The sequence below is a fragment of the Acipenser ruthenus genome, chromosome 6 (genome assembly GCF_902713425.1).
Source record: "Acipenser ruthenus chromosome 6, fAciRut3.2 maternal haplotype, whole genome shotgun sequence".
Classification (NCBI taxonomy): domain Eukaryota; kingdom Metazoa; phylum Chordata; class Actinopteri; order Acipenseriformes; family Acipenseridae; genus Acipenser; species Acipenser ruthenus.
In genome coordinates, this window is record NC_081194.1 from 63,049,977 (window position 1) to 63,075,863 (window position 25,887).

A 25,887-nucleotide genomic window follows, 5' to 3' on the forward strand; every position below is an offset into this window, starting at 1 on the left:
GGTAAAGAGCCAAGTGGTCTCGTGAAAGTCACAAACACAAATTTTATAAATTTATATTTCTGACTAACCACAAAAGGTGTAATCTTCTAAAACTAAAAACTGACTAGCGTAGCAAAAATAAGTGTTTTTCCAGTTAAACTATGGCATTGCCTCAACAGTGTTGTTTTAAACATTCATTTTTACAGTACCTTCTGGCAAAGACAACTAATTACCTTTTATTTCTTCTGTCCTATTGTATTCAAACCCATTACCTCCTGGAAAGCAAACTTTCAACAGTCCAGATATGCTTCTAGTCAAAACGTTTGAGAAAGACTTCCAGGTTAAAGTTTGTAATATATATATATATATATATATATATATATATATATATATATATATATATATATATATATATATATATATATATATATATAACTATTACTACACATAGTTATGGATGGTATAATAAAAAAACAAGTACTGGGATGCTACACACTTAAGGTGGGGTTCTGATACCTGCTGTACAGTGGCAATATTTATAGTCAAAGTGAGAATAAAGTATACAAAGCTAAACCAAAAATCGGTATGCTCATTAGAATATTTTGGCATATATAAGAGAAAATGGTGTCTGTTGGCTTTTAGTGGGTTCTGGTTTCATCCTGTGCAGTGACATCATGTGATAGACTAAAAATAAGAACCTTAAAGAGCATCTTGCCTATAAGAAAGCATTAGAACCGTTATCCCTATAGGTTATCTGTCACAGATGGCAGCTACCTCGTTTAGGGGATTTGATGTCTGAAAACACATTTGTGAAGCTTGATGCAATAGTTTTATTACCTTAGGTGATATTTGAAATGTGGATTTCAGGTCATTGTACACATACTTGTTCAGCTGTTTCTAGAAATAGAACTTAGAATGTGTTTGGCTGTTTCAAAGTGTAATCGGCCAATGTGTATATTATATTACTAAGCATCAGCACCATCTTGTGGTCAGCTGTGTATTGCTGGTTACATATTTGAATACTTGATCCAAAACAGCTGATCTCTAGAGGATGCTTGCTCTTAACTTAGCACTTTGGCTAATGTAGTCTACAGTATGACAACTAGAACTAAAGAACAGCTCTTGAACTGAGGTTAAAGCACTATGACAGTTTTAAAAAATGCAGAATAACAGTATTTCAGTAATTGCAGGAAGAGCCATGCAGAAATATTGTAAACATCACACAATCATAAGGAGACCAAAGAAATGGAAGCTACTTACTCTTTAACTCTAGAAGTGATGGTGCTGACATTTTCCTTTTCGTTAGTTTATCAAGTAATTATGACGCCTAAACGAAGATAAAATGAATGATGTAAAATGATGTAAAAGGTATGAGCTAAGCTGGTGTAGACTGGTAAACTAATCTCCCCTAGATTTCCTTAAATTTGTGGAATAACAATTCTGACTTTGATTCTCATTTTGCATTGAGTACTTTTACTTCCAGATGCTTTTCAATCTAAAGAGTACTTGACATGCGGTTTTATTAGCATTATGAATGATTTTCTTGCTTGTGCTTTCATCTATAGAATGACGTCTCTGCGGTTTATAGAATTTGTCTGCAGGCATGATGAAGTTCTGAAGTGTTTTGTTACCAGGTATGTGTACATCATCAGATCTCCCATATATACAAGGAAATATTGGGAAATGGGAGGCGGTCGCATTGAAAATGAGCAGGACCAAAAACATTTTAAAATGTGCTACTGCACCATGTCGGAAATGCATTTTAAACTTGTTTCTTGACACAGACCAGTCCTGGTGTGACCACACCCACTCCACATTCCACCTGCCTTCTTCAAGGTTGGCCTCGCCTCTTTCTGAATCCTGCAAAAACCATAATGCAAAATTGGAAACCTGCAAACCAATTATATAAAGGTCTGTAGAAAAGACTGGAGACCCTCCTCCCCAACTTCCAATATATCCTTCCAGAACAATTTACAGTAATTTACAGATTCATTGCAAACCTTCATGCCCACAGTGGCCCTACACCTTATTGACTGTGCTATGGCAGGTGATACAAATGTATCCAACCCATAAACGTAAAACCAAACTTTTTTCTGTTTGTTGTAACAATAACAAGAAATAACGAATAAATAAAAAGCATGTTTGTTTGCATTTTTTCTTGTTCGTTTTTCAGAAACCCCAAAATAATATTCAACCATTTTCATTTCCTCCTGGAGTGTCCTGAATTTATGTCCTGGTTAATGCATATCATAAAAGCCCAGGTACGGCATCCTTATTTGAATGCAGTATCTGTTGTGCTGAATAAGTCAAATTTCTCTTGAGATTAAACGGCTCTAATCTAAAAACGTTTTTTGCTTATCATTTTTTTAAGGGTAAAGAGACAAATCTATAGACAGCGTTTATCAAAATTGAAGCGTAATGTTGGCTCTTTTTTCTGGTCAACAGCTCTATTTAAAGTTGTAATTTAAAAAAAAAAAACAGTGGTATATGAGCCAGCTAATGCTGAACAAATAATCCCAGTTTTTCACAGTAGCATTTGAAAGACTTGATGTTACTTTTCTGCAGTATTAGTTATTAAGCTGTCACCTTTCTTCCAAAAGGCTATCTATTTAAATCTCAAAGGGGTAGGTTATACAGTTCACTTTCTTAAGGTATTGCTAGGATTCACCAATCATAATACCTTTATATATTGTGTGTGTGTGTGGAGATGTGTATGTCCCTATCAGAATGAAAACATAATGAACACAGTAACTCTTTGGTTAGAGATGTGGGCTGCAGTGTAGCAGTGTAGATGCCAGGCACTAGCCAGGTAACATCATACTGTTCTGATCTCCTTAGCCTCATCAAAGAAAAGAACAATAAGAATATAGAGTTGAAACAATAATGTTGTGATAGTATTAATAATTTGTTTAGTATTTTTTTAACAATTATTTTTATTCATTTTTCAATTTTCTCCCAAATTTGTATTCATTTTTCAATTTTCTCCCAATTTTGGAATGTCCAATTATTATTCAACCTAACTTTTTTTCGCTGTGCAAGCCCGCCGTGCAGCCATATCCAGAACTTACAGTGTCGGAGGACCGCGCAGTTTTGAATTGCATACAGGCCGGCCTGCAGGTGCCCGGCCAGCCACAGGAGTCGCTGGTGTGCGGTGAGCCAAGGACTCCCCAGCTGACCTAATCCCTACCCCGCTGGGTAGCGCTTGGCCAATTGTGTGCCACCCCCTGGGAACTCCCGTCCACAGTCGGCAGTGGCATAGATTGGATTTGAACCGGCGATCTCCAAGCTATAGGGCGCATCCTGCACTCTAGGCGGAGTGCCTTTACTGGATGCGCCACTCGGGAGCCCCCATAATTTATTGATTATTTATTGTACTGAAAATATTCTGTTTCTGACAGTCCTCAGCCCCAATGTTACCAAAATGTTTTTTTTGGAGTGTGGCTGTTAAGTGCCATATACAGTGCCTTGCATAAGTATTCACCCCCCTTGGACTTTTCCACATTTTGTAGTGTCACAACCTGGAATTAAAATGGATTTAATTGGGATTTTTACCATTTGATTTATACAACATACTTAACACTTTGAAGGTGCAAAATATTTTTTATTGTGACACAAAAGTTAATTAAACAAAAAAAAGACATTTGTTGGTTGCATAAGTATTCACCCCCTGAGTCAATACTTGGTAGAAGCACCTTTGGCAGCAATTACAGCTGTGAGTCGTTTTGGGTAAGTCTCTACCAGCTTTGCACATCTGGATCCTGCAATTTTTGCCCATTCTTCTTGGCAAAATTGCTCAAGCTCTGTCAAGTTGGATGGGGACCATTGGTGAACAGCAATTTTCAAGTCTTGCCACAGATTCTCAATCGGATTGAGGTCTGGGCTTTGACTGGGCCATTCTAAGACATTCATGTTCTTGTTTTTAAACAACTCCAGTGTAGCTTTGGCTGTGTGTTTAGGGTCATTGTCCTGCTGGAAGGTGAACCTCCGCCCCAGTCCCAGGTCTCTTGCAGACTGAAACAGGTTTTCCTCTAGAATTTCCCTGTATTTGGCTCCATCAATCTTGCCCTCAATCCTGACCAGTTTTCCAGTCCCTGCCAATGAAAAGCATCCCCATAACATGATGCTGCCACCACCATGCTTCAACGTGGGGATGGTGTTTTCAGGGTGATGAGCAGTGTTGGCTTTGCGCCACACATATCGTTTTGCGCTAAGGCCAAAAAGTTCAATTTTGGTCTCATCAGACCAGAGAACCTTTTTCCACATGTTTGCTGTGTCTCCCACATGCCTTTTGGCAAAATCCAAACAGGATTTGATATGGTTTTTTTTCAGCAATGGCTTTCTTCTCGCCACTCTTCCATAAAGCCCAGCTTTGTGGAGCGTCCGGGTTATAGTTGTCCCATGGACGGTTTCTCCCATCTCAGCTGTGGATCTCTCCAGCTCCTTCAGTGTTACCATTGGCCTCTTGGTTGCTTCTCTGACTAATGCCCCCCTTAACTGGTCACTGAGTTTTGGTGGACCGCCTTCTCTAGGCAGAGTCGCGGTTTTGCCATATTCTTTCCATTTTATAATAATGGATTTAACGGTGCTCCGGGGGATGTTGAAAGTTTGGGATATTTTTTTATAACCCAACCCTGATTGGTGCTTCTCCAGAACGTTATCCTGGACTTGTCTTGATAGCTCCTTGGTCTTCATGATGCTGTTTGTTTAGATATGCTCTCTAACAAACTCTGGGGCCTTCCAGAAACAGGTGTATTTAATCTGAGATCATGTGACACTTTAATTGCACACAGGTGGACTCCATTCAACTAATTATGTGACTTCTGAAGGCAATTGGTTGCACCAGAGCTTATTTAGGGGTGTCACAGCAAAGGGGATGAATACTTATGCAATCAAGACTTTTCAGTTTTTTATTTGTAAATCATTTTGAAAAATATGTAGATCTTTTTCCCCACTTCGACATTATGGACTATTTTGTGTAGATCAGTGACAGAAAATCCTAATTAAATCCATTTTAATTCCGGGTTGTAACACTACAAAATGTGGAAAAGTCCAAGGGGGGTGAATACTTATGCAAGGCACTGTATCAAACTGGGTAACAGAAAACTACTATAACTCAGTCCCCTATCAGTTGTGAGAAAGAACAGTGGTATGGTAGTCAACAAACGAAATGCAGACAGAAAAAAACAAGAGTTTGAGAGAATTCTACTAATACCTTGTTTCCATGGACAGCCAACTCGAGTGTGCTTGAATTGGCCTGAATTCACCCAGAATTCACCCCGAGTTGATGGACAACTTGAGTTGGTGAAAAATGTGATGTTTCCATGCTTCTCGAGTTATCATGTGAGTTGGGCAGGAAATATTACCGATTTTCCTCAGAAATACTTGCGAGTTAAATGTCAAGACGCGAATTTGCTGCAGACGGTATTATAGTCAAATTGTCAATGATTTATTTGTTTATTATTTGTTTATTTTAGCAGACATCTTTATCCATGGTGACTTACATAGACTAGGTTGTGTGAACTATGCATCAGCTGCAGAGTCACTTACAACTACATCTCACCCGAAAAACGGAGCACAAGGAGGTTAAGTGACTTGCTCAAGGTCACACAGTGAGTCAGTGAGTGAGCCAGTATTTGAACCAGGGACCTCCTGGTTACAGGCCTTTTTCTTTAACCATGGACCACACAGCCTATATCCTCTATAAATATTTTTTCGCATTTGTTTTACACAGTACATATACATACATTGCTCTATATCACTACATAATCATATATATACACATACTGTACAGTTGTAGTCAAAAGTTTACATACCCCAATGGAAATTTATGATTTCTAGAAATTTCTTGAAAACAAAGAATTATAGGAAAAATCTTTTGTAGTAAGTTTGCTTTTGGGGATTATTTATTTCAGCAATTTTTTTGCAAAAGTATTCATACCCTGACAAGGAAAATGAAATTAATAGCTAGTTGAGACATCTTTAGCAATAATAACCTCTTTTAAACAATTAGGATAGTTGTCAATTAGCTTTTGGCATGTGATTTTTGGCCATTCTTTCAAATTCTTTCATTGAAATTCAGAGGACTTCTCTTGTGCACAGACTCTTCAACACCTATCATTCACATTTAGAGTGGGACTTTGACTAGGCCATTCCAGAACCTTGATTTTATTCTTCTTTAACAATTTTGAAGTAGATTTTGATGTGTGCTTTGGATCGTTGTGTTGGAACGTCCAGTTGCGCTTTAAACCAAGTTTTGTAGCGAAGGGTTTCAGATAATTGACCAGTATCTCTTGGTATGCTGTGGATATGAGAATGGTATGCTTTTCTCCAATGTAACGACTATCGGTGTGATCAAATAGCTCGATTTTTGTTTCATCACTCCACAAAATCTTTGACCAGAACTCATATCCATCATTCAAATGATGTTTTGCAAACTTTAAGCGATTGTCCTTGTGACGTTTTCCTAAGAGTGGCTTTTTCCTTGTCTTGCGACCATTGAGACCTTCACCATGCAATACTCGACCTATAGTTGAAATGGAAACCCCGGTCCCACTTGCAGCCAATTCACTTTGAATATTTTTGACAGTCAATCTCGGATTGTTATTAACCTTCCTCACAATTCTTCTACTTGTTCTTGGTGAAAGAACCTTCTTTCTTCCAGACAGAGGGAGTGTTGTGACAGTACCATGAGATAATAGAAACAATAGCTGAAATCGGGATACTCAGATGCTTGTAAATCTTCTTGTATCCTTCTCCAGCTTTATGACAATAAATAATTTTCTGCCTAAGGTCTTCAGATAGCTATTTACTTTTTCCCCATATTGACGTATTGGTAATGACAGCAATCATCCTATGCTTAACCCTTCTATACTCTCTAAGAATGTTCACCTACAATCCAGCGTTTTCTAGACTTTTCTAGAATTAGGTACTGCATTATCATATTGAAATTTCTAGCATCTTATAGACCGGGGGTGTCAAACTCAGTCCCTGGAGGGCCGCAGTGTCTTCTGGCTGTCGTTCCACCCAAGCTCTCAATTACTTAATTGGTCTAATTATTTAACTGGACACATTTAACACATCTCTTCAGGCCTCAAAATGTTTCACAGGTAGTGTACCTTGAATCAAGTGCATTTTTAAAACCATCAACTGTAAAAGACCTTGAAAATATTAAATATGTCAAATTGAACAAATAATTAGATCAATTATGTTAATTGAGAGCTTAAGTTGGAATGAAAACCAGAAGACACTGTGGCCCTCGAGGACTGGAGTTTGACACCCCTGTTATAGACAATACTATCATAGCATCAAAGGGTATGAATACTTTTGAATTTGCATTTTTGGAGTTTTGCAAAAAAATGCTGAAATAAATAAATTGTAGACAAATTTTTTTTTTTTCCCTCATTCACAAAAGCAAAACTTTTGCTTTAAAAGTTTTCCAAAAATGTTTTTTTTTGAGAAATTTCTAGAATATATAAATTTCCATTGGGGTATGTAAACGTTTGACTACAAATCTTTCTCAAGGGAGCCTGTGTTTGAATCAAGACATTGGAGGTATTTATTGGTTTTTGACGGCATGACAACTACTTCTTATTGTTTATGTTGAAATCCATGATATATTCTTACATAATTTAATGGTGTTCTATATATTGTGACATTTTTTCTTCTATCTTTTTTATTCCAATATATATATATATATATATATATATATGTGAACTATTTGTGTTCAATTGTTTGGTGTGGTAGCCAAATTGGCAACTTGAGAAAGCACACAGGACGACAGCAGCACAATAAACAGTTAAGTTTTATTGATGTGACAAAGAATCCGGCTTTTGAAAAGAATAAAAGAAAACCTGCCCTCTAGGCTCTGTCTACACTTTTCTTCTTTCCCCTAACTAGCCCTGCGGGAGCTATCCTCCGAGCAGGTGAAAACAGGCCATTTGTCTTCAACACAGTCATTGTGGTAATGCGCAGTAAATTTACCGCAGTAAAGAAAAGTCCAGTAGTGGCTGGCAGTGCTTACTGGCTGCAGTTGACCCAGAAGAGGGTTTGCTGGTCAGAGATTCTTTCTGGTGAGTATCAGTAATGAAGTCTATTGTAATCCTTTAGGAACAGGTTTAGTAACTGTATTTGTATTCCTTTGCAGTTTGAAAGGTAAGTCCACCGGTTGGTCCTATACTTCTTTTGTGGTATGAAGATTGTGTTCCTGCAGGATCAGGTAAGTACCATAGATTGCTTGAGCTACACATGTCCAAGTTTACTGTTAGTAGTGTTTTACTGCTCTATATGTTCTCTTTTCCAGGTTACAAGAGTGCCCTCTGCTTGTGGCATGAACTAAAGTGCAGCCAGTTCCCCTGTGCAGCCTGCTGTCCTAATATCCACTTCCAAAAGAAAAACACCGCTAATAAAGAAACTAAAAAAACACCTGTTTTGTATTTTTGGCCCAAACAACCACAGTGTTATATTATCGGTTTTAACCCATCTGCTACTCTTCCTAGTGGATGCAAGATAAGTTTTAAAACCAGCATGTGTGGTTCCTGCTATTAGCTTGGGGCGCGTTCGTAAATTATACGGATACGGTACGGATTTACAACAGACCAATCTCAATTTGTTTTTAATGATCCCACAATCAGCTGTAAAACAGCACTTCATTTTACATACGATTACACACTTTTACCAGCACTTTCATTTAGAAAATATTCTTCTCACAGTTCTGTTTCTTTAACTTTAGCGACTTCCTGAGATGGTCTGTTACTTTTTAAAAACTGGAACCATGCTCTGACTGCACCAGTGACAGAAATGACAGCACACAGGACCCGGAAGTGACGTTTAGTCCTGGAGCCCTGTACCAACAATGGTATCTGGGCAGGATTTTATTTTAACACACAATGAAAATAAACAGTCCAGTATTGCAGAAAATAAACAAGAAAACCACCTGGAATACCAGCGATGGTAAACTCAGGTTTCAAATAAAAAGAGTAAACAGAAACACCGCGGTTACAAAAACAACAACAAAGGAAGCACAGGGTTGCTCTGTGCTGCTGCAGTGGGTTTCCTCTCACCGTCTCTTGGCTCCCTTCCAAGGAATAACAACTCGTCCTGGGTTTTTCCCCACCATGGTAATCCACCAAGGTTTTCCAAAGTTTCAGGTTTCCTTGAATTACAGCAGGTTGGTAAAAGTAAAACAACAAAGCACAGCGCGTCTCTTCAGTGTTTTCAATTCAGGACAGGAGGACCGAATGATAAAACCACGTTGCCTAAATACTGCCAAGTCCCGCCCCTGCAATCAGCACGCTGCCCCACGTCAGCCAATCGACGAGCACAGCACAGCTGATTGCAATGATGGGATTCGGCGGCCGCATGGTTCCACCTTGGGCCAAGATGGCTGCCCAACCCGGAACTTCCTGTCTGGTCAGAGTTCAGCCTCTTGACCCAATCACGATCAAACCTACACAGCACTGCCGGTGGTCGGGAGGGCGAATTACAACAGGGACTCCTTTCAATCCTGTCACAGGGTGCTGTGTTAATTTATTCTGACAGTTAGTTTATTAACGTTAAGTTAACCCTAAGTAACAACCGTTAGTTTTGCCTCTGCCATTGTGACAGCCCAAAACACACCCACAAGCTAATTTCATAGTACATAGCGATTTAAGCTTTTTGACCATGATGTTTTGCTTTAGTTTTATTAACGTTACTTTGTTATTATAGTTTATTAACATACAATTGCTATTGTTTTGCTTTTACTTATTCAGTTAATTTCATATGTTGACGCATGTGCGACAAATAACACATATGTATTTATTTATTTATTGATTGATTGATTCATATTGTGTCTGGTGGTCAACTCCGTCTTAGAAAACACTTCGGCTATAAGAACACTTCGCTTGCTTCCCAAGGGGTGTTCTCTTATCCGGAGACTACTGTATATAAAAAGCGAAAACCCCGAAAAAAAAGATTTACATAAAACTCGAAAATAGCTAAAAGTAAGCACCGAAAAGTGAAATTAATAAAAACTGAAAAACAGAAGCCCAAATTATAATATATTTTAAGTAAATGTGTTGATTTAAAGAAACCCTTCTATTGCCTATAAGGATTTTTCTATATTTATCGGTGCTTTCACACAGAAGAGTTATGATGGTTCAAAACTGCCACTGAAGTGGCTTATAGGTCTGTGAATTGCCTATACCGCCACAGAACCGTCATCTTTTATGGGAGGTGGTTCAGAGACAGCACTGAAATGTCATAACTGCCTATGTGAAAGGCTATACCTCCACTGAAGCGCTATAGTGGGTGTGGTTTCAGTCAACATGGCACGTCACTATAGCGTAGGTAGGTAAGGGGCGTGCACGCAGTGGTTAATTTGTGCTGGGGCTTGCTGGGGCATAGCCCCGGAACCTCTGGGCGTGCCGGTACCTCTAGTTAAAAATCTCATAAAATGCTTTCTTTTAAAAATCATTGCATTAAGTCTGCAAGTTGTTGCGTGCGCGCTAAAGAGAGACAGTCCGCTGCCAGGTTTGTAGCCTACTTTAAATTACGATTTCAGCTTGAGTGCCTTAAGTAAGATGACACTGGCTGCAACTATTGTCGTTTTTTTTATATGCAAATAAGCTTACTTGATTTGAAAAACATCATGAACGATACAAGCAACTTCTTACACTACTTGGTTTTATTAAATGAGTAGTTAATATATTGTAGCCTACTTCAATAGGAACATTAGCCTGCTATATTATATTAAACCAAAACAATAAAATTAATAACGATCTGGTTCTCTTGCCTTTTTCATAGAATATAATGTCATCCTTCTGGAGTGTTCTGAATCCCTTTTAACTTGTTTGTTTTTTTAAACAATTTAAATGCAAAATCATAACAAGTCATGTATACAGGCTTTTTTAAAATTTTTAATTATGTGTTCTGTGGTTGCCTTTAATTCATTTTTCTGCACATACTACTACTTTGTATATGATGTTGAATACGTGAATGTAAACAGCTAACACTAGTACGTACAATACTCTTTCAAATAAACATGTTATGATTTTGAATCTGCGCTTCTTAAGGACGGTATTATTCATTGCTTGCACCCCGGCACCTCTTTCTTTACAAATTAAGCACTGCATGCATGTGTTAGGTCTTGTCAGTGTTTCAGATTGCACGAGAACAGTCTGTTGTTGCCATGCGAACAATCTGTTGATTGACAGGTTTGAAAGTTGTACTCGCACAATCTCCTTGGCTGTGTGGAAGGGTTATGATGATGGTATTACACCGGCATAGATTGCGCAATTTCATGCTGTGTGAAATGGTATTTTACCCAAATGCTAATTACAGCGGTTCTGTAATTAGCATTTGCTAGGGAGTTGTCATTTTCCATGTTCTTGTTTCCTGCAGAGCCCTTCAAAGACCAATGTGACTGGTTCTACGAGCACCTCCACGCAGGCCAGCCTGACTCCGACATGGTCGACAGGCCCGTCAACGAGAATGACATCCTGGTCATTCACAGAGGTACTGTGCTGTCATCTGTCAGCTTAACGTGAGGAAGGCTAAATGGCTGGAAACCTCAGGTTTCTAAAATGCATTTCATTACTAATTTAATTACTCAGATACTGCAGATAGGCTGAAAGGATAGGAATTTGGCAAAAAAAAAAACCCTTAAAGTAACAGGTAAACATTTCACAGAAAAGCTATAGTTGTTGTGTTAATATGGGCTTTTTAACATAAATTTAAGGCAGCAAATTCCAAAGTGTCTGTGTCATCAAAGAGGGGCACCAAATGGGCGAATAGGAGCCATAGTAGAATTAAAAAGTAACTTATGCCCCAGCCTATGGTTAAATGTATTTGTTACTGCCGGCTTCTTTAAAACAAAACACAATACAATCCCAAAGTCCCCCAGTGACCTTTGACGCACGGCAAGAATTTCCAGCCAAGTTTGGGAAAAAAAGCACAGAAATGCTCTTTTTTTATTATTATTATTATTATTTATTTCTTAGCAGACGTCCTTATCCAGGGCGACTTACAGTCGTAAACAAATAAATTTCAAGAATCACAGTACAAGTAATAATATAATTAAGAGCAAGATAAATACAATGACTTTGGTTCAAGCAAGTACAAGTGTGACAAAATACGATTCAATAATACAGCAGATAACAGTGTCAGTGATAGTTACACCAGGATATAATTAAATACAAAATACTACAGATTAAATAACACTTGGCAGATTACAGTACTCTAAAGTACAGGATTAAATGCAGTAAAATAGGGGGCAGATAAGAGCAAGTAAAGCGCATTTAAGGAAGGGTGATAAGTGTCTGTGGCAATGTGTCCCGCCCCTGTGTGCATTTCTGTGTTGTATGTTGCATATTGGTGTATAGAGATGGCTGCACGGGATATAAATGGGTGTGTGCAGCACGAGTTATTTAAGATGTAGAATTGTATTTAGGCACGAGGATGGCACATCACTTCACGTGCATTTAAAGTATTTAATATGTGAGCACGAGGTTGCACATAATTAATTCACGTGCTGGGATTCAAGTGAATAATTAATTAGTAATTGAATCCCGGCACAACAGTATATATAGATGCACGTTTTACTCACTCGGGGTTGTGTGTTCGGTGAGTGGAGAACGGGTGTGGAGAAGAGGTAAAATAAACAAAAAGAATAATAAAAATAATAATAAGTGTTTAAACTCACCGTGTTTGTTTGTCTGTGCATCCACCGTTTGTTTAAGTGTTAATCTGTTTTGTTTGTCTATTTACTTTGGCCAACGCGCTGTTTTGTTTGTTCAGTCTGTGTTTTCTGTTTTGTACAACCTTTTTATTTACAATAAACCGGCGCAAGCAAGCGCCTTCATCATTTCACCGTCCTGTGTGTGTTTCCTTTCCTGGGTCTGACCGTGTGACAGTGTCCCAGAGGAAAAACAGAGGAGTTCTACAGGTGCTTTCTGAGGAGGCACCGGAATGTGGTCAGGGACTGGGCAGTCCTGACATCTGTAGGAAGGTCATTCCAGCACTGCGGGGCGAGGGTGGAGAAGGGGCAGACTCTGGAGGCAGGGGAGCGTAAAGGATGTAGAGCCAGTCTTCTAGTGCAGGCGGAGCGGAGAGGTCGAGTCGGGGTGTAGGGAGAGATGAGGGTCTGGAGGTAGCTGGGTGCAGTCTGGTCAGGGCATCTGTAGGCTAGTACAAGAGTCTTGAACTGGATGCGAGCGGTGATCGGGAGCCAGTGGAGTGAGCGGAGTAGTGGAGTTGCGTGGGAGAAGCGAGGCAGAGAGAACACCAGGCGAGCAGCGGAGTTCTGGATGAGCTGGAGCGGACGGGTGGCAGACGCAGGGAGGCCAGCCAGGAGGGAGTTGCAGTAGCCTAGGCGGGAGAGTACCAAGGCCTGGACCAGGAGCTGGGTGGAGTAGTTGGTGAGGAAGGGTCGGATTCTTTGGATGTTGCTCAGGAAGAATCGGCAAGTGCGTGCCAGAGTGGAGATGTGCCGGGAATAAGAGAGGCAGGGGTCCAGGGTGACTCCGAGGTTCTTAGCGGAGGAAGAGGGAGAGAGTGTGGTAGATTCCAGAGGAACAGAGATAGAGAGCAGAGGAGGAGGAGGGAATGAAAAGGAGGTCAGATTTAGAGAGGTTGAGTTTGAGGTGATGCAAGTGCATCCAGGAGGAGATAGCAGACAGACAGGTAGAGATACGGGAGGGGATGGTGGAGTCAGAGGTGGGGAAGGAGAGCATCATCAGCATAGAAATGGTATGAGAAACCATAGGATGCGATGAGGGGGCCCAGGGAGCGGGTGTAGAGAGAGAACAGGAGAGTACCCAAGACTGACCCTTGGGGGACTCCTGTTGAGAGAGGGCGAGGTGTGGAGGTAGCTCCACGCCAGGTTACCTGGTAAGTGTGGTTGGAGAGGTAGGAGGAGAACCAGGCCAGAGCAGGGCCAGAGATTCCCAGGTCAGCGATAGAGGATAGTGTCAAAGGCAGCAGAGAGGTCGAGGAGAATTAGGACAGAGGAGAGAGAGGCAGCTCGGGCAGAGTTCAGTGAGTTGGTGACAGACAGGAGGGCGGTTTCAGTGGAGTGAGCAGAGTGGAGCCGGAAGCAGTGGAAAAGAGGCATTAGTAATACATTTAAACATTAATAAAGATTTCTCGCCAAAAGTTTTGTATAAAGATACATTTATTTATTTATTTAATTTATGTTTATTTTTTTTAAATTACAACTGTATTTGTACTAACCTGTGTTGGTTTAGTTGCCCAGGATTATATCACATTTGCTGTGGTGTCTTCATTACAGCAGTCAGGCTTATTTTATAAGAAAAAGTCAGTTGAAAGATTCACCCTGGACTGGTCATAAATGATAAGAAATATATACTGTCAACTGTCTATTTAATTTACATTTCTCCGACTATACTTTTTATTTATTTTTAGATAGAGTAAATGCTTGCATACAAAGTAGCTGGAGGAATGTGCAGCTCCCTTTTCCACAAGCATTCATCACAGTTTGTTTCACTTTATGGCAGCTTGGTTGAATTAGATCACGGCAGCTGCTGTCTTCTAGAGCAAGAACAGAAGGCTTGCCAAACCAGCACTTGCAACATACAGTTTGATAGATGCCTTTTTATGGTTCATTTAGTATCATCTTACTTTGATTCTATTTTAAGTGAAGGCTTTTAGTTTTAGACTTGCCATGTACAAACCTCACATCTTCGCACAGAGCCTTGTCAAAGTCTGAAATGGATAAAAAATACTGTTATGCAGGACAATAGTAGTGTCCTCGGCTCACCATGCACCAGCGACCTCTGTAGACTGGCCGGGTGCCTGCAGGCTTGCCTGTAAGCTGCCCAGAGATGCATTGTCCTCCGACGCTGAAGCTCTGGGTTGGCTGCCTGGCGGGCCCGCAGAGTGAAAAAAAGCAGTCGGCTGACGGCACACACTTCGGAGGACAGCATTTGTTTGTCTTCGCCTCTCCCGAGTCAGCGCAGGGATGGTGGCGGTGAGCTGAGCTTAAAATACAATTGGATATGTCAAATTGGGAGAAAAACGGGGTAAAAACAATTGGAGACTACTAAATTTATATATAAATAAATAAATGTTATTCAAGTACATGGAGCTTATGCTAAAATTATATTTTTAGTGAAATTGGAAAAGATAGGGTTCACAACATACTTATCAATAAGACTTGACCGCGTACTGGCATACGCATGCAGACAGTCACATACAGACAATTGTAATTATTAAAGTGGTGACTGGTTTTATTAGGAAGCCTACTCATACATATGTGTTAGAAAGTTTCAATGCGGCAAAGTGGTTTGTAGTGCGCAGGTGTAGTTGGTGCAGTGCTCAGGAATAACACACACAAGACAGTGAAAGTTCAATAAAACAGCACCTTTATTTGGCTGGGTTACATGTCAACAACACTTAAATAATAAGCATGGGCGCTACACAGCAATGTGTATCGCTCCGTGCAAAACAAGGGTTTCAGTCCCGAAACAATAAGACACTAATAATTAACACACAACACAGACACGGTCACTTCTCCAGATAGTGAGTGCTCTTGTGCAGGTGTGGTGAAAGACAAACAGTTCGTGAAACAGTGGTGTAGTGTAGTCCGGGTTTCGTGCTGGCTTGTAGCGACAGCTCCTGGCTAGTGCTTAGCCATCTAACAAAGACAAATGACAAACAGTTAGCACAACAAACAAACAAAACAGAAAACACTCACGATAATTACTGTTTCCTTAACGGGTCCTTTCAGTGACCACATCAAAAAGGAACAGATTACATCGTCAAACCCCCTGTTATACCCTTAGTCACGCTCCCTGCAATAGGTAGTTCAATCACGTCTCCTCCAATCCATGACTGACACTTCGCGTACCGCATTAGGGCAATGACTTTGAGCATTGTGACTCCGCCCCCTTCTTGGATGACTGGCTTCCGACTGACCCTGGAATGAACTGCCAGACCATCCATACGAGGCACACTGTTCCTGTTATACAGCGCCCTCACAGGTCGGGAGGGAGATTGTTGACTAGAATTCATTCGCTCTCTGTCACAACTTCCCCGTTTATCTAATAGTTTTGTAAAAATGAAACTTTTCTAAACAGTTAAAGAAGTTAACAACTGCCTAGAACAGGTTTGTGAATGTGAAACATTTTGTTTTTGATGCACACAAGTACACAAGAGAGTGTTATACAAGATATTAAGCCCAATTCACTCATGCTTGTTCCACACAGAGTGCATGTTATAATCTAACATTTAGAGTACTGCGAAGATCATTGTATGACCAATTACACCGCTAAAGGCACTAGTCATAAAATGTGTCTGCTTGTTTAATTTCTTATGTTTCTGCCTGATTACCTATATCTTGAAAATTGGCTTGCAATTGGTTATGCTAATGAAGACTATCTTGAGATTTTGTCAAAGTAATTGAACATACTATCCATGTAGTATAGTAAGGTTACTAATTTGAATAATTATTTATATCCTTTATTGGAGAGTTGTATGTTCCACAATGTTACATCTGATGATTGGTACCACCTTTTTTTAATTCACTTTTAAAAAATTGAATAAGGTTAAAAAATACTTCAATTAAAATGCAGTAGTGTTGTTATAAAATTTGTGTTAAATTGGGGCGTTGTAAACCTAAACCTAAAGTTTATTAAATCCAGATATGTAAATGAACTGTGAAAGAGCATTTATAAAAAGGCAAATTATCAGTAATGGATCTCTGGAATATAAAACCAGGATTAATCTCAACACTTCATATCAAAAGGAACAGAATTCATTCTTTAATGAGACTGAAATTCTATTTGGAAATGTATCAAGAGATTAAGCTTAAATCGCATGTATTTAAAGGGACCTTCATTTTTAAAATGTGGTTAATTGCGGCAGGGACCAAAACAAGTCGAGCAGACAGAAGATGAGATTAACCAAATAAAATCCTTGATTGATTTACATGTTTGAGTGAGAGGGAATCCCGAGAGGGGAAAAAGAGACAGCACAGTCTGATGTTCTAATGCTGGAGAAACAGAAAAATATGTTGAGTTTCTAAATGAACTGCAGTAGGCATTGATGTAGAGAAGTGGTTCTCAATCTGTGGGCTGCGGACCACTGGTATAATTATCAATTTAAATATAAAAATGGCCCCTCTTGGTAAATTCATGTTAATGAAAAGTAAACTAGAACTGTTCTTTAAAACTCATTTTAAAATAACTTTGCTCAAAAGAAATAGGCCCATCTATCGCATTAAAACAAAGAAAGGTAAGTCTATGGTTATTCTTAGTATTATAGTGATTTTTTATGTGCTTATTTTTCAGTCAGCTATACTGTTTATTGTGTGGTCCGCCGAGATCAAAAAAACAAACAAAAAAAAAAAACATATCCAGGTGGTCCACAAACAAAAAAGTTTGAGAACCACTGATACAGAGTAATATCAATTACATGATTAACATTTCTGCCTAATTACCTGTATCTGTATATTCTCGGCATGAGAAATGTAGGACATCATGAAGGCTATGCAGACATAAATAAAATGCAACTGATAAATATTATTTTACTAATACATTGAGGGCATTGCTGTGGGCACGTTGAAATTTGAACCTATTTAAGCAACAGGGATTGCATATTTAATACTTATTAGCTATTTTAATGATTAACAATGAACATCATCCCAGTCAGGATGTTAATTGAGATTCCAAAATAGAAAAGCCTAATTTATATTAGTCATGCAGTACTGGGAATTGGGACCCTTGAATTGTGTTCCATTTCACTTTAATGTACTGATTACACTTCACTTCACTTTGTGAAAAAAAAATCACCATTGTTTTAAGCAACGCTGTCATCTGATCCAAGCACCTTAATTTGTTTAAAAAATAAAAAATAAAAAAATCACTTTGCTTACTTGAGTTCCATTTTCTGGAGCAGCTGTGACGGTGTGTCTAAAGCAAGTAATGAAAAATTGAAGCAGTGCGTTTCCATGGTGAAGAAGGAATGGTTGTTAAAAAAAAAAAAGAAAAATACTTTGACAGATAGGAGAATTAAATCAGATGAAAAGCAGGGAAGAGAAGCTTACAGACACGAATATAGAAAGTGGTCAATTGACAGAGATTACTGTTGTCTGGCTGTTTTTTGTAACTCGAAAGTTCCCATTAGACCTTGAGGTGAGGTGGACTTCAGTGGATTTCCTCTCAGGTCATTTAGAACAGGTGCTGGACAAAATCGAGTCCAGTAATCTTTAGACCTTTACATTTCTGAAGCATTGAAGGTCAGAGCAGAACACCCACTGGCAGTCTTCTCGTTCATGCCCTGACGTTGCTTTGTGAAGACTTGTCCATACCGAGACGCTGCACGCTCGGCATCTACAGAATGAGGCAAGATCGACAGGGGTCGCTTTGCTGTCTGTTAACTCTGGAAACCGCTGTAGAACTACAGGTGATCTATGCTTCATGGATACAAGCAGAACACAACTTGAAAGACTTGATCGTTTTCATCAGTGGTTTGGCATTCTGAGCAATGAACTCAATATCAAGTGGCAAGTATGTGTTGCTTAAAAGTGAGATTAAAGTGCCCAGTAGTGTATCAGGTGAAATCCTCATTTCATTTTCAGTGAACTCGCTATATACATTAACATTCTCAACATGGTTAAGAACTGCTTGAAACCACGAATTCCATCGCGACACCACTGGTTTTGGACACAGAAGCACTTGATCTGGACTGGTCTACTGTTTTTTTTATGTCAGAAAAGCTTTAAAATCGCCGTTTGCGAGCTGGGTAATGTTTCATTTTTTTTTTTCATTGCAGCAACGAATTTGTCAATTTTAGAAAAATGTTACGCCACTGATTGCCAGACTTACAATGTGTGCATTGCACTTATATGCACCGAATTAGGAAGTAGACCACGTACGTGGCATTGCCTGTCACAATCCCAGACACCTTGTTAAACTCAATAGCAGCACGAGATCTGATGTGTACCTTACTACACTAGTTAAGGTTTGAAGTCGGGGAGAATAATCAGGCTACTTTGATTGTGCATGCCATGAAGTAAAAATCAAGTCCTGAGATTTTGTAACATGTAGAGGTACCGATTGCAGAGGTTTTGTGTTTTGCAATGCAGCCCCGGTACATTGCTAGATATTGCTATAGGAACTTAATATTGCAGGATCCGCAATTTCCGCAATATCGCAAATTAAGTAGGGCCCTAAGTATAAGCAAATAAATAAATAAAAACAGAAAATGTTTTTGAAGTTCATACCGTATAGCTAGAAACGTTTTTCTCTGTCTCCATCTGGTTTGCGACTGCTGCATAATACAGTTTATATCAGAATATACAGGATTTACAGAATTTGTTTGAATTTCAGAAAGTCAGAAATCAGTGACAGTGACGTTTTAATCACCATTTTGGTGTTTGGAGCATCTTTCTTTTGTAGTATGTTTTGTAATTCAGTGTTCAGTGTAAATCAGCTTTCAGCCATTTTCTCTTGTGAAGAGTGCAGGGGAGAAAGGCGTTCCTTTGAAAAGGGGCGGGACTGACAGTGATGAGAACCAATCATGTGACAGACAGAGACTATTGACCGGTGGTGTAAGGATGTGAGGGCAATAGTTGGATATATTTGTGGTCCTATGATGAGGTTTTAACCAATCACAGACCAGGATTTCCAAAGACTCATTATATATATATATATATATATATATATATATATATATATATATATATATATATATATATATATATATTAATCCCACATAGCAAACGACTGTTTTTTTTTTTTTTTACCTGCCATTTTAGAAACAGTTGCGCAATCTCTTGCAAGGTGGTAAAACACAACATTATAGGATTGTCAGATTAATAAAATTAATAAAAAATGTTTATAAACACGTGGCCTACTTTCACACACAGTCATGAACCACATTTTAATTATTTCCTCCCTAGTTAACAGAGAATGCAATTGCTGCCGTTTTTCAGTTTCTTAAACTGGTAACATTTTAAATGGTTTGTCTGACAACTAATGGTGCACTTTTGGGGGACCCAACTAAATATTTAGTGTCTACAGGCCACTGGGCCACTGTTAGTTTTGAACTCTGGTAGGATGCTATAGAAGTTTAATATGTGTATTTAAAATATATCATTTCTGTTCCCTTTAGGCCAGAGATTCTCATATTGGGGGTTACAAGAAGGTTTCAGAGAGGTTGTGAAAGAACCACATCACAAGCATATCCACTCAGTGCTTTTTTAAATACCTGCTTCTCTGTATACTGTACTGTAAAAAAATTACAGAGCAGTGTTTGAAAGAGTACATAACTCAAATTGGCAAAGGCTTTTTCCAAGGGTTAGTACGAGACTCACAAGGAATGCCAAGTGGAAAATGTTTCAGATCCACTGCCAGAAACACATGTGCTTTTTTGACACTAGAGGTCTCTCTTTCCTTATCTAACACTACACAACTAGTTTTAAATATAATTTTTATTGGCTGACTTCAGCGTTTGCTAAAAATTATTTTTAGTCATTTAAAATATTATAATAAGTCTGAAAATGTGCACATGTTTTGTGTTTTACCATTAGATTACTATACCTTTAAATTATTATTGATTGATACAAAAGTATATATTTTTAGATTATATATAAAAGTTGCTTGGTTTGCCTCTGTAGCCCAAGCTCAGCTTTGGTTGTAAATTATCATAATACTATAATACTAATATTTTACTAATCTTTGGTCACAGTGTGGTCCAGTGGTTAAAGAAAGGGGCTTGTAACCAGGAGGTCCTCGTTTCAAATCCCACCTCAACTAATGACTCATTGTGTGACCCTGAGCAAGTCACTTAACCTCCTTGTGCTCCGTCTTTCAGGTGAGACGTAGTTGTAACTCTGCAACTGATGCATAGTTCACACACCCTAGTCTCTGTAAGTCGCTTTGGATAAAGGCGTCTGCTAAATAAACAAATAATAATAATAATATTTTTGTATTTATTTGTGCTTTTCTCTTTAGAATAGGTACCCATAAAAACTGCATCAGCATATTTCTTAATGCAAAAGTGATCACGTTATGTCTAGTGATTGATTATGCAGCATATTATAAGATCCTCTTTCTTCTAAAAAAAAACAAAACAAAAAAAACCAAGAAAACAAACAAACAAAAAACCTGCCACTGGGAGTGAATTGCATAGTGATTTTAAACCAGTCCCTTTCATTTCCAGTGGCAACAAACCATGTTGGGCATATTTATTTTTACATGCAGGCGCTCCTTTACCGCTGTTTAAAGTCCGGTTGCAGACTGGCGAGTATTCTGCAGCTCCTGTTTGATTTTGGAATCATAATGGGATTGAGTTGTACATACTCATGGTGCAGATGGAAACGTGGGATAATATTCTTCATTGGTCTGCTTTATTCATAGGACTTTCAAATAAATCTCTGTTTAACAATAAGGGTGTTTATATCATTACTACTCCCAATCCATCTGTTAAGTAACATCACATTTTATTTAAGAAAGGAAGATTCGCCTCATGGATCTGGCTATTCTCAGTGTGCAAACTGGTGGTGCAGTGCTCTGAGAAGGGATGAGAGTGTGTGTTAATGGTACAGACAACTGAATTTTTCATTCTGCTGCATTAATTTTTACATTACTATATTTTTCCAACAAGCCTGTGTTAAATCTTGGCATTGCTTTGTGTTGCAGCACAGGTCAATCTGCTTTGAACATAACTCTATTTTCTAGTACCATTATGTTCATTTTAGCACATTCCCACGCTCTAACTCATGTTTTATTTGTTTCCCATTCATTTTAACCAAGATTCGTTTTTCAACAGCTTCCTGCTCATTTTCAACCATGCAGTATTATCCAGTGTCTGTTCGTTTTCACAGAGCCAGTCTGCTCATTTGTTTGGCGTCAAACACTTTCAGCTGTCAGGCTTTAAGACTGAACAGTTTTAATCAACCAGATGGCAAGATCTTTCCTATCAAACCAAAGCCTTTATACTGTATTGTGCTTCTTTACCCCAGTAAAACAGACCTCTAAATGCAGAATATGGTCCCAAGGTTTTTTTGTAAAAAAAATTTCGGTATGTAAATATTGCAGACACAGTATTGTAATTCTGAATATAATATTAGTGAGTGTGTGAGCTTGAGAGAGATTATAGAGCTAGATTATCGATCTACATTTTCAAAGCAAGACACATTTTTTCCTTAGGCAGTTTGGCACCCTCCCATACTATAAGATTTCACAGTTTTTTTTGTTTTTTAGCAGCGTTTCTCTGTGAACAGGGTCAAGGAGTTGTGAGAGAATGGTTTGACATTCTTTCCAATGAGATCATTAATCCAGTCTATGCTCTTAACTCAGTCAGCTGATGGTAAGTGTCATAAATGTTCAATCTTACTGGAGGTACTTAGCCAGCACAGTACAGTGTATCCCACCAGCATATTACATTTTTGTACTCAAAACAGTAGGATCCCTTCAAGAGTCTGTCTTGTGAGTCAGCGATGCCTTTTTTATTACCTTTTAATATCTTCAATTAAAGTCCTGTATGTAGCCTGGTTGTATTTAATGTATAGATTGCATATTCTCCACTGGAGCTACGAGATGAGAGGTACTTCCCCACGTTGTCTGTGAATGTGTGACGAAAGTACTGTTGATGGCGATTCAACTTAGCAGATGTTCACATACTGAATTGTAATCCTGTGCAGACAAATTTGAGAGGACTCCCTGGTGTCAGTTCATAGTTAACAATGGCTTTCTATCTGCAAGTGTCACACAGTGCTTGTAGCATTTCAGTAAAAAAAAATAAAATAAAATAAAAAAAGTGCTGTATTAATTTATCAATGTCAAGTCAATATATTTTAAAAGGATGTCATTTTGGAATTTTTCAAATCCAATGATAGAATGACTCGGAGAATGACACACAAATGTGTTGCTAAGCAGATGAAAAACAAAATCCTAGAATTTAGTTATAATATTTTTTTTAAGGGCACTTTCTATTCCATGCAGTACTTGTTATATGAACAGAATACTTCATGAATGTACACGGAGGCCTGTACTTTTTCAGTACTGGGGACTGTTGTAAAAAAATTATTTTTTTCCCTTCAGGGGCTCATTGGTTATTCAGCCTCATTTGTATGATAACTGTGGTGCTCCATGAAGCTTCATGTAGTATCCTCTATATAACCACCAAGCTTTCACCAGACAATAAGCATGCTGTAGTTTTCAGACATGTTCTGCTGCTATATCTTCTCTGTGTGCGGATTTGTTTAAACCTTTAAATATTATACATGTAACGTAGGCACTTGTATACATGCATATTATTCAACATACTGTAAGTCTATGTACTGTGCATACTACATCCAAATGTACTAAAAAGTCATACGTACCTATATCTCCAGAACCACTCCTTAACCTACATTTTATACCACAGATTATTATTATTATTATTATTATTATTATTATTATTAATCTAATAGAGACTCATATGGAATATCAGCACCCTGAATTTGAGCAAACATTTTAAAGTGTCTATATAGAATAGACCACACCACAGATTTTAATAATGTGTTATTTATGGTATATATAATCTGTGCCGACACTGCTTGTTTATCAGTTTTACGTAATCCAATTCATTCCTGTTTTAGAGACTGTACCTGACATGTTCCTCGTTAGATTTGTGTTTCCAGTGGGTTGTATAACTAACAGAAGATGAACCCCCAACTGAGATGCTACACATGAGTTACAGAAGGTCATTTTTGTTAATGATTTCACATATTGCACCAAGGTGACTGGAATAGCCAGTCTTCTTTCTTAAACCACTAAACCTCGCACAGTGTGCTTCTTAAATACAGCCCTATCATACGTTTCTGATACTTAGTTATTTATTCCACACAAGCCATGAACAATCTGTTGCAACTTAAGGGTAGTACTGGCATTTCACCTCCTGAAATTTTGATAGACTGCCATATTGAAAAACATGCAATTCTGTTTTTCTGTGCCTGTACACCTTTTCCCCCCTATGTGTTATGCATGTAGAACCAGTAGACTTACATATATTCACTTTGTCTCTTTGTGTTTTTTTATCACCGGCAGCTGGTGAATATATTTCACTCGCTTCATCCACAAGCACATACTTGGTAAGATACAGAATGTATTATTTGTACTCTCTTGTTCTCTGTTGGAATTTGTGAGTCCAAGTATAGGCTTTTGGACTGTGGTGTCAAGCTGCTTTTCTCCATTTCTGTGTTTAACCAGGTGACAAATTGAGCCATTTCAGATTTTACTGTGAGCTTAAACTGACATTCGATTGGGTCTTCTTTCCACCCCTAAACCTTTTGGCGTTCAGTAGAACAATATAAATACTGTAAATAATGAATATGCTGAATTAATGTTAACATCTTATAATATCTATAAAACACTAAGGTGGGGAGGGGTAGTTAAAGCTAAACACCTTTAAAGATTTGTTTCAAGCCGTGCTTCTCATTCCTTTATAAAATACATTTACAATATACATTACATAGGCAGTAGCAAGTTAGAAAAGTCACATTTTTTCATAAAATGTACACTTGGGTTTGATGGCTCAAATTCGTAAAAAAAAAAAAAAAAAAAAAAAACCCAAGAAAATTACACCTTTTTTATTGTTAACTACTGTGTGTACTGTAGAGACATGTAGCAGTGTTTAAAGCGTACATAACTCAAACTGGCAGTGACTTTTGCAAAGGGTTTGTGCCAGACTCACAAGGAATGCCAATTGGAAAATGTTTGAGAGCCACTGCCAGGAACACAGGTGCTATTTTGCCACTAGAGGTCTCTCTCTCCTTAGCTAACAACTGGTTTAAAATGTTTATTGGCTGACTTGAAGCATTTGCTAAAAATTGCTTTCAGGGATTTAAAATATTAAAAGAAATCTATAAATGTACCAGATGTATTGTGTTTTAACATTAGATTAGTATACCTCTAAATTACTATTGATTGGTACAGAGGTATATCTTTTGTAACCCAAGCTCAGCCCATTAAAAAAAAAAAAAAAGTTGTAATTCAGAGCTGTGGAAGTGATCAGCTATTGTACATGAACTCAAACCTTTAACCATAATACTACAATACTGATCTTTTACTGATTTCTGGTCACCGTAAGTTCTGAGGACTTTCATGGTCTGTGATAGCATCAGAATGTTTGTTTGTTTGTTTGTTTATCTTTAAAATAGGGTAACTTTACCCATAAAAACGGCATCAACATATTTCTTTATGCAAAAGTGATCACTTTATGTTTAGTGACCTGTTTATGCAGCATTTTATAAGATCCATCTAAAAAAGAAATCTGCCACTGGGAGTGAATTACATAGTTATTTGAAACCAGTCCCTTTCATTTGCTGTGGCAACAAACCATGATCAAACCAGTCTGTTTTAGGTAGAATTATTTAGACAGAACTATTTAGGTTTGATGAAGGTGGTGACCCGGTGGTGGCTGTGAAACATGCAGAAATGATGTTGAAAATGCAAGAACACTGTTACCAACTGGGGATGTTGGGCGTATTTATTTTTACATGTAGGCGCTTCTCACCCGATACCCATGCCAGGGTCAGTGACACACTGTCGCTGGAGGTGAAAAGCGCTCAGTGCCTACTGGCATGCGTATCGGGGGCGCTCCTTTACCGCTGTTTAAATTCCGGTTGCAGACTGGCGAGTATTCTGGAGCTCCTGTTTGATTTTGGAATCATAATGGGATTGAATTGTACAGACTCATGGTGCAGATGGAAACGTGGGATAATATTCTTCATTGGTCTGCTTTATTCATAGGACTTTCAAATAAACCTCTGTTTTAACAATAAGGGTGTTTATATCATTACTACTCCCAATCCATCTGTTAAGTAACATCACATTTTATTTAAGAAAGGAAGATTCGCCTCATGGATCTGGCTATTCTCAGTGTGCAAACTGGTGGTGCAGTGCTCTGAGAAAGGATGAGAGTGTG

The 25,887-nt window shown here is 38.4% G+C and overlaps 1 protein-coding gene across 1 annotated transcript in view; it reads left to right on the forward strand.

The window, feature by feature from the left end:
- The first annotated feature begins 10,350 nt into the window (after positions 1 to 10,350).
- LOC117972519 (E3 ubiquitin-protein ligase HACE1-like) overlaps positions 10,351 to 25,887 on the forward strand; it is a 32,138-nt gene continuing 16,601 nt past the window's right edge. Inside the window, exons 1-2 of the mRNA XM_059025655.1 lie at positions 10,351 to 10,488; positions 11,359 to 11,472. Of these exons, the coding sequence (XP_058881638.1) occupies positions 11,424 to 11,472 (49 nt within the window). The 5' untranslated portion in view covers positions 10,351 to 10,488; positions 11,359 to 11,423. The remainder of the gene's footprint in view (positions 10,489 to 11,358; positions 11,473 to 25,887) is intronic.